At 38.0% G+C, this 14,528-nt stretch overlaps 1 protein-coding gene across 7 annotated transcripts in view; it reads left to right on the top strand.

Moving 5' to 3' along the window:
* Nucleotides 1-14,528, top strand: part of Osbpl3 (oxysterol binding protein like 3) — a 188,093-nt gene that overhangs the window by 134,726 nt on the left and 38,839 nt on the right. For 5 of the 7 annotated variants that reach the window (XM_071613823.1, XM_027932713.2, XM_071613817.1 and 2 more), the window contains 4 exons: nucleotides 1,476-1,583; nucleotides 9,241-9,375; nucleotides 10,576-10,669; nucleotides 13,727-13,977. In XM_071613823.1, coding sequence (XP_071469924.1) covers nucleotides 1,476-1,583; nucleotides 9,241-9,375; nucleotides 10,576-10,669; nucleotides 13,727-13,977 — 588 coding nt within the window. The remainder of the gene's footprint in view (nucleotides 1-1,475; nucleotides 1,584-9,240; nucleotides 9,376-10,575; nucleotides 10,670-13,726; nucleotides 13,978-14,528) is intronic. The other 2 variants (XM_071613834.1, XM_071613828.1) reach the window with 1 other exon arrangement.

The raw sequence follows: 14,528 nt of genomic DNA, 5'->3' as shown, positions 1-14,528 counted from the left end.
CATAGTTTCCTGGACCAAAGTCATTTTCATCTTTGCTAAAGAATTCTCTTTCACCCATGTTCACAATTTTGGAAACTTAAGATCAAACAGGACAATCCTTTTTCTCCTTTTTGTCTTGGATTCCTGATTTGATCCAAGATTTTTTAAAGTAATTTTTTTTTTAAATCATCTCAAAGCTATCAGAAAGGATAGGCTGGTGCTGTACAAGTAATCTTGGTTTGTTTCTTAGCTCTGCCTGTGGTTTACAAAAGAAAGAGAAGCCACTAATATAACACAATTTCTAGGCTAAACTAAGTGCCTAGCCACCACACCGGTGATGTATTGACCAGAATGAAGTGAGTGCCCCAAAGAGATTGTTATATGTCATTGTAATGACCCTAGTTCTTATTCAATGTGTCTTAAATGAGCCCTGAGGATCTTCTTTTCAGTTCCAGGGATCAAACCCTGACCCAGTGCTTTCTAGGCGAGGGCATACCACCGAGCTATCATGCCAGCTCAGTTCTTGAGGATTTTTAAACAACCTGTACCTTCCATGGATACTAAAACATCAAGCCAAAAACCTCACTGAGATCCAGGCAGTGGACTAAGCTCCCAGCGGGTAGGCCCTGCAGGCCCTGACAGCTGGGAAAGTCTCTGAGCTTCTTAGAACAGTCAGACAAATGGGATGGATCTGTGTGAAAGCAACTCTGGAGCTGATTATGGGAGTGTTGGGGGACGTTCAGGAGCACTCATCCTTATCCAAAGACAGATCCATTTGGAGACTAGCTGGTCAGGAAGTGTGTAGGAGGATCAGTGAGTAGGAGGCATGTTCCTTTCTTTACCTTTGACCAGGTCTCTCCTAGTTGAGAGGCTGATGGAAGGAATGGGATTTGCACAGAGAGTAAAAGAGGTCCCATATAGGTTTCTGTTCCCATGGTCCATAAATCCTTATGCAGGTAAGTTAGGTTTGTTTATTTAAAAAAAAATACCTTAGTCATGAAAAACAAATAAAATAATCAGTACGTGTGTTGGAAAAAAAGTAATATTAATCTTCTGTGTCCTCCTTCCTGGCACACTTCCTAAGATTCAGTTCAACTGGTGTGAAAATTAAACCAACCCTAAGGTGGGAGTGGTTTCTTTTCAAGGATGAGAAAAGCTTGGAATCTTTGCACAGGAGTGGGGAGGCGGGTATTGGTCAAAGAGACTAAAGCCAGTGGGGCAGGAGGAGGAGATTCTGTGAGACCACTAGTCTTAATAAAAACTGGTGGTACCTGTGACTTCCTTCTCTGCCACCCTCACTAACTCTCCTTCCACTCCTGGAGATGAGAGTAATGTAGAGCAGCATTTCCAGGGTTGCGGGTTTGTTATCTCCTGGCTCTGAGACTCGCCTCCCCGAGGATCAGGGTGCTCCCACATAGTGCTTCTGTGGGTACCTGCTGGGCTGCTCAGAAACATCCATTTATTAACAGAACCCCACTATTTTTAACATGTTCCAGGCCCTAGCACAAAACACAGATCTTAAAGAACGCTTACGCAGAATCCATGCGGAGTCTCTGCTCCTCGACTCGCCCGCTGTTGCCAAGCTGGGTGACAATCTGGCAGAGGTGGGTAGGTTTCTTGCCAGGTAATGTCTCTGAAACCCTCCCTTCGTGAGATGTCCTCTGTCCAGTCGCATGGCCTTCCTACTGCACCTCCTGAGTGGGCTGCCTCTCCACCACCACCAGCTGCTGTCACAGCTGCCACATGGACTGGATTTTCGGAATTCAAAGCTTTCTTGAATGTATGCTGCTAAGCACATTTTTAAACTGTGTGTCCCCCAAATTCGTTTTTCCTTCTGTATTTCTTCTTCTCATTTCCCTCCTAAGCATCACCCCTTTTGCTAGCTAGGTGTTAGGGGAGTGGGAGCTTTGGAGAGGTAAACATTTTTCCTGTTGTTTCTGCAGAAAACTAAATTTCTTTGGCCCATAGCATCCCAGCTCCTTGCCAACTTCCTTCTTTTGCTTGAAAAAGTTGCTGCTGTCCCCTCCTCCTCTTCCTGCAAAATTTCTTTCCTTTATGGAACACAGCAGCTATGTACTCTGAGGGAAAGAATATTGCATTACAATTGAAGTCTCTTGGTCAGAAAAAAGTACATTAAAAGATCTTTTCATTAGACTGGAGACTAATGAAAAGACTTAAAATAAAAAATAAGGAAGATAATAGACAAAGGGTGTCTGTGCATATGAATAAATTTTTCTTTCTTTTTTCTTTTCTTTTTTTTTTTGTACAGGGTATTGAACACAGTGGCATTTTACCACATCTCCAGTACTTTTTGTTTTTAAAGTCGAGGTCTCATAAGTTGGTACAATTGGCTTCCAACTTGTGATCCTCTGCCTCAGCCTCCTAAATCACCGGGATTATGTGCAGGCACCACCACACCTGGCATAATTTTTTTTAAATGTGTATCATAATCTTTCTTTTATCTTTTCCTGTCTTCAAAGAAAACAAAACCCTCACACAATTCCATTGCCCCATGGGCAGCTCTTGGATTGAGTGATGAGAAGAACAGAGGCTGAAACCAGTCAGGATAGAGACCACAAGGCCACAGTGTCTCCCTGACTGAAGCACAGGCTGTGTCACTTGCTTGCAGGACCATTCATCTGACAAGAGGGCAACCCTCTGTGCAGAGGCTCATGGCAGAGGTGGAGAAATGGGATTCCTCTACAGACACACCACCCCCTCCAAAAGATCACTTTTCAGTTATTCCAGCCCAACTCTATAAAGTGTTACCTGCAGGACTTATCCCCTTAGCAATACTTACACTGGTCTCCTTTTGTGGCCTGTTCCAAGACAAGTGCTCACCAGGTGGGGCCTCTTCAAACCTGCCCATTCACTAAAGGCAACCTAGGCAAGGCTGTGAAGGGCGTCACTGAGGGTCATTCAGGCCAACACCGGGGCAGTCGTGACTGTTCCTAAAGACAGCTTGTCTTTTCCATAGCATTATCATGTAAATTACATTTATACATTTAGTAAATAGTTAAATAGATAACCTTCATTTATGTCTTCAAGATTTTATGCTCAGCATGTGTATTTGGGCTATTTGTGTTTTGAGATGGAAATCCAAATCCCAAGTCTTTAAAAATCTATATTTTTATACTAACGTAAAAATCTGTATGTTTATACTAATCTCAAAAATAAGATACCTGAAAACTTACATGTGGTTAAACTGTCCTTGAGGGTGGCAAGCACATTTTTCAAACTCACACCTTCTGGAACAGCCTTCCGGAGTCTTGGCTCAGTGATGGAGTTGTCTCCTTTATTTCCTGTTTTAGAGATTTTCTTTTCCCATGAGTTGTCCTTTTATGCACAGAGTGACTCAGGCTTATTTTGCCAGCAAGGGGAAAGCCATTGTTGCCTTCAGGAAATAAGCACTGGAGGAAGTAGAAATGAAAGTTCGACTCAGTTGATTTTTGTAGATAACACCCAGACACTTCAAATACTCTGGAATTACAGCCCCCAACAGCCCAAGGGGCTCAGATTTTAGGGTCTTTAATGTCTGTGCTTGCTTTCTGTTAGCAGCACAACTTACCCATCTTTGATGTTGGATCTGGCTACCTGAATTCTAAAATCCCTCTTTTCCTGTCAGAAATTATTTTCACAACCTATCAAGTCCCTCCTGTTTTAAATTCCTGAATGTGAAAATTTGATATTATTGGGTTATCAGTGCTAAGATGATTTTATATTATTTTATATCCCAAATGAAAGGCTGAAAGACTTTTGGAGGTAACAGCCTTCTACGCGCCCCCACCCCTCTTCAGTTCTGGGTATTGAACTCAGGGCCACTCTACCACTGAGCTACATTCTCAGCCGTTTTTTATTTGATTTAGAGACAGGATTTCACTAAGTTCCTGAGGCTGGCCTTGAATTTGTGATCCCCGTGCTGCAGCCTCCCAAGTTGCTGAGATTATCTGTGTACACTGTGCCTTTCATATATCCTTTTGCATTTAAAGTGCAGTTATGAGACTAAAAAGGCAAAAACTTTTTTAAAAAGTCTGAAAGTGAAGAAGGAAACTGAATTATTTTAATTGCCTACCTGCTTGGCACTGCACTGCAGGCAAATTTAAATGCATCATATCACAAAATCCTACCCTTGACTCTGATAGAAGTAGCTGCATTTTAGAGATAAGGAAAATAAAGCCCAGAGAGGTTAAATAACTTTTCTGAGACACACAGATTTTAGAAACAAAGCTGGGATTTAAATCCCTATCTGATGGGGCTGGGGTTGTGACTCCGCGGTAGAGCACTCCCCTAGCATGGATGAGGTCCTGGGTTCGATCCTCAGCACTGCATAGAAATTAATTAATTAATTAAGCCAAAGCACGTTTGCTCTATAGCATCACACTGTCATATAATGAGGAAAGGTATGCCACACCGGAAAATAAAATAATCACTGAAGCTCCAGTATTTAAAATGAGATGGTGATGCTATATAAGAATGGGACAGCATAACTCTCCCAGGCACAAACACTATTTTATATATAAAATAAATAAATGAGAAAGGGATTAAAAGCCAATGGAGAAGAGATAGATTACTTAATAAATTAGGTTAGTGCAGATCAAAGCAATTTGTGAAGAAGTTGAAGTCTTTGCATTGCATGTTAAAATGAATCACCAGCCAATTCAAGTTAAATATAAAAATTTAAACTGAAAAATATTGATTTGAATATTTATCAAACTACTAGATCAGGGATAATTTCCTAAATTGGGAAGTACTTTAAAAATTGCAAAAGTAATGTTGACTAGATTTGACTATTTCTTTTAGGAAAAAAATGGACTTTGTCAAAAAATAGGAAGGCAAATAATAGACTATGAAAAATATTTTCAGTGAGAATGACAAGCTTAGATGATACTAAATCAATGATAGTGTGCTTAATATGCAAACAACGAACAAATCATGTCAAGTACCTTAAAACCTTAGCAAGTAAATGGAAAAGGATATAATGCAGATAGTTGTGGATTTTTTTTTTTATATACCTGATTGAACTCAGGGGCACTGGACCACTGAGCCACATTCCCATTCCTATTCTGTGTTTTATTTAGAGATGGTCTCACTGAGTTGCTTAGCACCTCACCATTGCTGAGGCTGGCTTTGAACTTGTGATCCTCCTGCCACAGCCTCCTGAGCCACTGGGATTTCAGGCATGCATCACCATTTTTTTTTTTAAATTTTTTGCTTTTAACTTTTGTTTTTCAATTCAGCCTTACATCCCTTCACTACTAGGATATGTTATAAGAAAAACATCATTGTGAGATTTCTTGTGTGAACACTACTGAGTGTACGTATACAAACCTAGATGGGACAGCCTTCTACACACCAAGGTTATATGCTATTAGCTATTTTAGAAATGTTTTATGGTATTGCATTTGCCTTTTATGTTTTCTTGCTAAAAACTAAGACATAAGCACACATTAGCCTAGGCCTACGCAGAATCAGAATCACCAATCTCACCGTCTTCCACTTCTACATCTTGCCATAGAAGGTCTTCAGGGACAGCAGCACATGTGGTGCCATCATCTCCTGTGATAGCAGTGCTTCTGAACCTTCCTGAGGACCTGCCTGTAGCTATTTCACAGTTGACTTTTTTTATTTTTTATTTTTTTTCATACATACACACACACACATACATATATGAAGGAGGAATACAATCCAAAATTAAATAAAAAGTGTCATAAATAACCCAGTAAAATAGTCAATTATGCTGTACCTAATTGTATGTTCTGCACTTTTATACAACTAGCAGCACAGTAAGTTTATTCCCATCAGCAGCATGACAAACACAAGTCATGCCTAGCACTGTCATTACAACAAATGTGACATCACTAGGGAACAGGAAGTTTCCAGCTCTATTATAATCTTATGGGACCTTTGACAGAAATGTTATCCTATAATACATGGTTGTCTTCATAAACTCATGGAAAGGTACAGAGTAATGCAGAGGAAGGGCCCATGCACCACTTATCCTGTCTTTTCCTTACACCTAAACTCTACAGCTCATTTAAAAAAAAAAAAAAAGATATAATCTACTGAAAAGTAAAATAGCTAACTTAGCACAGCAGTTCTAAATTGTGATATTCACGGCCCTTAATATGAGAATGTAAATAGAAGTTCTCTTACTTGTTAATATAATATGTATCCTTAAACATTTTTAATAATTCTATTTCTGAAAATTGAATCTAAGAAATAATGAGATCTGAGCAAAGACATATTTACAAAATGCTCACTATCTTTGTAAATCTGGAAACATCCTTAATTTCCAAGGTAGGGAATGGTTACTCTATAACACATAAATATGATAAAATATGAATTAAAGTTCATCATCTCAGAGAAGTTTTAAATGACCTGAGAAAAGTTTATAGTATAATTTAAGCATATGTAGCAGACAGTATATGATAATGTACAATTTGATCCCAATTTTTCAAAATAAAAAAGGTATATACAAATATTTTAATTAAAAATATGTATACTAGTAAGCTAGTAAGCGCTGCATCTGGGTGATGGAAATTGAAGTGATATTTATTTTCTTTACATTTTTCTGTATTTTCTAATGTGAATTTTTTTTATCCTTACAACACATTAATATTGAAAATTTGATTTTGGTACAATGTTTGGGAAGAGTTTTAAATTAGATGTATGTGTGTATTATGTATGTGTAATGATTAGTTATTTTAAAACAGAGCAAAGCTACACAAATTAAAATGATTAGAGATAGCTGGGTGTGGCGACCTATACCTATAATCCCAGCAATTTGGGAGTGGAAGGTGGAAAGAACACTTGATCCCACCAATTCAAATTCAAGATCAGTAACATGCTGAGACCCATTCTGTCTCCAAAAAAAAAAAAAAAGATTGGGGAGAAATGTGTCCAAAAGTTTGTAGTAGTTATTTTAGTATGATAGGATTATGAGTGTTTACTTTTTATATTTATTTAATTTTTTGTAATGTAAATAATAGATAAACAACCACTCTTGTGTAGAAACAGGAAACTATTGAATTGAACTGACTTTTTTTATTTTAATAAATAAGGCCCTGAGTTGTTCAGGAAATTATGTTAGAGGTGGTGGCTACTGCTGTCCAGATGAGCTTTTTAAATGCATTCCTAAGAACTTGCCCTGGAAATGGGGCCACCGGAAAGGGTTAGGGGTTAAGAATATGGGTTGAGCACTCCTAGTCCAAAAATCTAAAACCTAGAATGCTTCAAAATCCAAAAACTTTTGAGCACCAACATGATGCCACAAGTGGAAAATTCCTGACCTCATGTGACAGGTCTCATTTTAAATGCAAGTACACTAAAATATTAAATGAGATGACCTTCAGGCTATGTATGTAAGATGTATGTGAAACATAAATGAATTTCATGTTTAGATTTGGGTTTTGTCCACAGGATACCTCATTAGTGTATGTGCAGATTGAAAAATTGAAAAATCAGAAATCCAAAATACATCTGTTCCCAAGCATTTCAGATAAGCGATGCTCAACCTGTATTATTTTCAGTGTTGATCGTCCAGGACATCCCTATGACCCATAAGTCAAGGAGGAGGAAGAGAGAGAGCAGGAGAGTGTAGTAATGAATTAATAAATAGCACAAGTAAATAAATCATTAGCATCTCATATGGCGGGGCATGCTGGAGACACAGGAAAATTTCACTGTTTAAGGGAGCATTAAGGAGCTTAACTAGTATTCACTACAGTGTCTTCACGCTCAGTAGCTCTGTGCTTGGCTCTTCTGAGGAGAAAGACTGTTACCTTAAGATGATAGCTTTGATAATCATTTATAGATTCTACAATGAACTCTGTCAGGGTAGCTTTTCTGAAGGCTACATGGATATTTAAATAGGTGAGATCTTTAAACCAGTACCTGGGGCAAAGGTCTTATTTAGGAAGAATCCAAGAGAAAAAGGTAGATATTTCCATGTGTTCTACAGTGAACACTTCCTAAAGGGACCCTGTGCCCTTTATTAATTATGAACTCTGGTAGGCCCTCGTGTACTAGCATCCCCTCCTTGGGCATAATTTATGTTTATGAGACACAGCAAGGTATCCAGAACTCATTAAATCCCTGGGCAAGACATCTACATTTTGTTAGCCAGACTGTTCTGGAACTTGTTTAATAAATACACCATAATATAAGAGCAGCTTTTTTACCAGCACAGTGAAAAATACCAGCCATCCAGAAGCCGAGGGGAATGATCTTCTCTGAATTCGAGGAATTAAATCATCTTGTTCTAAATCCTAAATCTGTTTGTTTTTTTTTCCTCAAGGTCTAAGTCAGATGTCACCTCCATGAAACCATCCCCTAACCCAGGAGTAGAGTCAATCTCATCTTCCTCTCTGCTTCTGTAGCCCGTGGTCTCTTCATGGTCTTGGTCTAGTGTGTTGGGGTGTGTTCTCTACACCAGCCTTTCAAGCTAGAGATCTTTTATTATTCTTTGTAGTCCTCCATGGCCAGCTAAGACTGCATATGAATCAGTCACTTAATATGTTGGGTTGAATTAAATTTTTACTTCCAACAAGAGTAGAAATCACACTCCCAGGGTATTTACGCCTTCCCCAAGGACAAGTCTAGACCCAGAGGAGTGCAGGGTGGAAGGCTCTGTGCTCTATTGAGTGTTTGTATCCAGGCTTATACCAAGGATCTGGGGTTTCCTTCCCTTGAAGAGTCATTGTGGGTGGAGAGACAAAGAGAATTCATCTCACTTATCCATGAATAATGAATGATCTGCCACCAGGGGCACTTCTGGACCAAAACACACTATTTATTTGTCAAGGGACGCCTCAAAAGCAGAATATTGGCCTCTGAGAGTTCAGGGGCAGGAGAAAGCTGTGTGGCTACGACCCAGCCATGCAACGACATGCATTCAGCACCCTGCACCCTGCAGTGGTAGCGAATAAGAGGATATGATTCAGAAAGCACTGGAATTTTCCCCTCTGTAACGGAACAAAGAATGGCCTGGACAGCCATTTTTTTTTTTTGCTGTGAGATTTGTGGCATGTGTTTGAGCGTTGATGATGCCTTGGTGAAGTTCCCTTTTGAGGAAGAACTTCATTTTCATTTTGTTTGTGAGGCTTAACACTCCTTGACTTTGAAGCAGACCTCTGCTTTGAGTTGCTTGTTTGCATGGGCCTGTGACCTTTATGCAATTCAATCATTTGTTTATTGAGATTCTCTTGAGACTCTTTCAAACATATTCATTTTTTTTATTGTTGTTGTTTGTTCTTTAAATAGGAAAACTCCAGAGATGAAAACAGAGCTCTGGTTCACCAACTTTCCAACGAAAGCAGGCTCTCCATCACTGACTCCCTTTCGGAGTTTTTTGATGCACAGGAAGTTCTGTTGTCACCAAGCTCTTCAGAAAATGAGGTTTGGGCATTGTTTTCAGCTAGGTGTCTTGAAAATCTCTTTTGTGGCTTTGTTGATTAACCTGTTCAGTAAAGATCTGTATGTTATAACACTAAGCTCGGGGCCCCTTCGGCCCCTTTTGAAGGTCCTCTCATAAGTCATACCCCCAAACGCCTAAAATGAAATAATATACTAAAAGAAAAACAGTTGTAAAAGTGGAGAGTTTTGGAAACCTTGTTTCTGTTACTTAATTACACTTTTTTAAAATTGCAAGTTGATAATTCTGACTTCTACTTATTTAATAATATTTCCATTAAAGGGAAAGAAATTAGCATTCTGTATATTTTTAATCATATAAATATATGCTACGTAATTTTATATTGTTACCGTTATGTGGTTATTATAGAATTAATTTATAAATATAAAACTGCTTTAAATTAATGTTTAAAAATCATACTTTCTTGAATATTGCATACCATATTTAACATTAACATTACTATGAGTATGTGCTAGTAATATTGCCTCTTAAGTATAGAAGTAGTAATCTTGTTTATCTTGTTTGTATATTAACTCCCATTGAAGACCTTTTTTTCCATAAACATTTCAAAGACAAATGGTAACTTCTTCTACCCAAATACTACAAATTGTTTTTTCTTTCTTTTCTTTTCTTTTTTTTTTTTTCTTTTTTTTTTGGTACCAGGGATTGAACCCCAGGTGCTTAACCACTAAGCCACATCCCTGGCCCTTTTTTCAGTTTTTTTATGTGAGACAGGTTCTTGCTAAGTTGCTTAGGGCCTTGCTAAGTTGCTTAGTCTGGCTTTGAACTTTTGATCCTCCTGATTCAGCCTCCTGAGCCACTGGGATTACAGGCATGTACCTCCACACCAGACTCTCAGACACTGACAAATTCTGAAATTGCAGTCTGAATTAATAAGAGAATTAATAAGAGTTTTCATAATAACAGAAATTTTGAGTTTACTTGCTGTTTTTCCTTGTAAGAACTAACCAAGAATATATAAGAATTTTAATAACAGGTATTTTCCTGTGAACACTGTCTAGGCAGATGGGTGTATTAGCCTCTATGAAAGTAGCATCCAAAATTATTTCTATAGATTTGTAATATAGGATGCAGTATGTTTGAGCGTTTAAAATAAGGGGATTATAAAAGTCTAGCTTTTGTTTATTTTCATTCTGATGTATATTATTTCTTCTTTCCCATAGATCTCTGATGACGATTCATATGTCAGTGACATAAGTGATAATCTTTCCTTGGATAATCTCAGTAATGATTTAGATAATGAAAGACAGACCTTGGGTAAGATTTGCATTATTTGATCTCTGAAAGTTAGCATCTTCATGGAATCCTAATAAGTATACATAGAATGCCTACCACAAATAGAACTTTAGCAACATGACATAAGAAAATTAGCACATGGCCCCCACACTCCATGGTTTTACAATCTAGGTGAAGAGACAGCACACACACTTGAAAGAGAAATTCATTTAAATAACTTTGTCTGTTTTTGTGGATTTTTATTTTATAAAGTGAAAGTATACCAGTTTTATGTGAGTATCTAAACATGATATAACAGCTGTCCTTTAGGCAGTAAAATATTCTTTCAGCAAACAGATTAGAATATAGCCTCTTTCCTTTGGGAATCTAAGAGTTTTAAATAATAAAAGATCTAGAGTGTAAGAGGTAATTTAGTCAGATTCTTTAAGATAATTCACGTGAAAATAACACACTTCCCTCAAGGTATCCTAAGATGTCCCCTTATTACTGCTTGATTGCAAGAGGGAAAGGTATTTCTTAATGCTAGTTTGAACCGTGGGGTACAAGGAGAGTCTGGATTTTTCCAAACAGCTCTGATGGAGGACTTTTCATGAGCACACAAAAGCCTGTTTAGGAAGGTGCCCTTGAAAGAATCTACCAAGTAATCATTTCTCTACACTGGTCCTTGTAGCATGCAGAGTTCAGAGGCCAAAGTCTGAAATAAAGAATATGGTCTAGAACCTGAGACCATGCTGTGCTGGCTTGACAAGAGCCAGGAGACTCTTAGAACAGGCCAGAGCTGGTTCTCTCTGACTTATTTGTGTTCTGCTAGTGTTGCCCTCACTTAAACAAACACTGGGCAGAACTGAGCTTTCTTCTTCGTATTTGAATACTAAAAATGTTTGTTCCTCCATTCTTTACAGACATCTGCTAAGGAGGATTAGATCTCTAAACATCTTCAAAGATGGATGTAGAAATGAAATAACTTTTCTGTCCTATAACCTTGTTTAGCCTATAGGAGAAAACAGGATTGAATCAAGGTCTTTGTACATATTACACTTGAATTCCCTGGAGCCCATGTAAACACTAGGTATTTAGAATGTTTCCTGTTAATTTCTTCCTCAAAAAAATTATCTGGCACATGTGAGGATCAGTCACTGTCTGAGTGCTAAGAGGAGGTTAAGTGGCTAAGAATATGGTTAGCCAACTCCAGGTCGGCTGCTCACCACCTATGTGTGGCAGGGCAGGTTGCTTAACTTCTCTATGCCTCATTTTCTTCCTCTATAAAATGGGAATAATATTGCTGTTTACCTCAAGAGGTAGTCATAAAGAATAAATGAGAATAATATGTGTAAAATACTTAGAAGACTGACATTCACAGTTTAAAAAGCAAAATATGCATTAGCCAATAGTAGTGGTGATTATGGTGGTGGAGGAGGATTTCAAAATTTAGATTAGCATAATCAAAGAAAATATTTTGAGACTGCCTGTAAAGGTGTTTTTAAAAACTACTGTCAATTGTAGCTACTTCCCTGTGTCCTATTTTTCCCATATAAGCTAGTAAAACAAATTTAACAATTAATTGCTTGCATAGATTTACAAGAGACTGCAAAGTAGGGACTCAATTTTGTATTCATCTGTTCATCAAAGCAACTTGTTTATTCAGAGTTATTTGCTTTATAATGAGTAAGTGTTAAATAAGTAAATATGTACATAGATATATTGATAAGATATATTGATGTAATGTAAAAGATATCATTTGAAAATAGGCAAAGTTAGGATGGGAAAGGAGTTTCAGAATATGAGGCTAAGGAAAAGATCAATAAATTTATATATCTGAAATGTAAATATTTCATTTGCCCAAAACTTCACAGATCAAATTTAAAGGTAAAGGCCAAAAGGGGATCTAGTTGTAAAGCAAATAAAAAGATGAAAGGTTATGGTTTAAATTTGTACATAGGAAGGCAGACAATTAAGAAAAAAAAAAAAAAGCAGTGTTCATGACAGCATTTCAGACCACATTAGAAAGTTCTTAAATGTAAATTAAAACAAGAAAATAGCATCGTCCATCTAACAATGTGACAAAAATTAAAAATGAACAGTGACAAGTAAAAAGGCCTTGGGAGATGAATATTCACATTTGTTGTCAAAAGATGAGGACATTGGTAGACTTTTTGAAGAGCATTCTGATTGTATTAATCAACAGTCTAAAAATTTCCAGTCTCTAACATAGTCATCAGGCTTCTCTATATGCCAAGGAAATAATCAAATAGATTACTAAATACGTGAATGTTCACTCTGACTTTTTGTTTGCTGGTTTTATTTTGTTTGCATCATAAGAAAATATTGAAATGAATCTAATAGTCCAACAGAATATGAATAACAATAAATCATGGCAAATTTATAATGTGAAATACTTTTGTGGTTATTTGAAATGATGTTTTAAGAGAATTTTAAGTAACATGGGAAAAATACTTCTGTTAGCTGAATAAGAACATAAAACTATGCATATGGTTGGAAAAAACACTAAATGAAGATATTCCAAAACATAAATGGCTGCTGTTGAGGGTGGAGGGTAGAATAATGGATGACTGTTATTTCCTTTATTGCTCTTCTGTACTAAACACAATTGTTTTTATCAGAATTTGAAGTGATTTTTTTTTAAGTCTCTAAGTTTTTTATAAATGTAACCTGCTATAGTCACAGAAATCCAATTTCCAGTTTTATTCCGAGTGTATAAAAGCAATGAAGAACTAGCTTTTGAGTAGGAACTTAAGGGCTTCCCTATAAATAAAGTCCATGAGTTTTCTTTGTGGTAATTTTTGGTAGTTAGGGAAGTAGGTAGATAGAGGGACTGGGGACTGAACCCAGGACCTTGCACATAGTAAGCATGTGTGCTACTTCTGAGCTACACTGCTAGCCCTAATTTTTGATATATAATTGTTCAAAATTCTTTTGCTTATTTTTGGCTTTTAGTCATGCTCCGGTTAACTGAGTTGAATAGTAAAAATGGATTCTTGATAGGTTAGCTTTTATTGGTGGATTTAAAAATAAATAAATAAAAGGCTTGAGAGACAACCAGGCTGCTTTCCCTTTCAGGGCCTGTTCTTGAAAGTGGTGGGGAAGCAAAGTCCAAAAGAAGAACTTGCCTGCCGGCGCCAGGTCCCAACACCAGTAACATCAGCTTGTGGAACATTCTGCGAAACAATATCGGGAAGGACCTGTCCAAAGTGGCCATGCCAGTGGAGCTGAATGAGCCCCTGAACACGCTGCAGAGGCTCTGTGAGGAGCTGGAGTACAGTGAGCTGCTGGACAAGGCTGCACAAATCCCCAGTCCCCTGGAAAGGATGGTGAGGATCAGCCTTCCCAGGTCACTGCGCAGCCTCTGTCCTGAGGCACGTGGCCACTCACCAGGCCCATCAGAGCCAAGATGGTGGAGCTTAGAGACGCTGGTCCCCTCTGGCTCTCATGTGGCTCCTGAGAGAGTTTCATTTCTCCGAGATACCTGCTGCCTTCCCCTCACTGTATAGGAATCTGGCCAGGATCTGGGCTGGGAAGGGGCCTCTCTGAAACAGCTGGCACCTAGGGTGGTTCTGCTTTGTGGTTTGTGCTTCTGCTTTCTCCAGAAGCTTCCATCTGATGGTTCTGATCAGCTTGGCTTGCAAAACATGGCCTTCAGGCTGTCAGCATGTTTATTTTTTTACTGCCTTGGGTGGGCAGAATTTAATTTCTTGAGCAGTTTTTCTCATCCAGAGTAAATTTCCCTAGAGACCATTTTTATTTCTGGAATTGTCCAATCAATTCCTAAGTTTGGGGAAAATATCATTCATGGAAGAGGTTTTTACATCATCAGAAAGATTCCCTTTTTTCCTTCCTCTTATACAGGGAGTTTACACAACAA

Source organism: Marmota flaviventris, chromosome 1 (genome assembly GCF_047511675.1).
Source record: "Marmota flaviventris isolate mMarFla1 chromosome 1, mMarFla1.hap1, whole genome shotgun sequence".
Lineage (NCBI taxonomy): Eukaryota > Metazoa > Chordata > Mammalia > Rodentia > Sciuridae > Marmota > Marmota flaviventris.
This window is presented reverse-complemented; position numbering and strand designations above follow the sequence as displayed.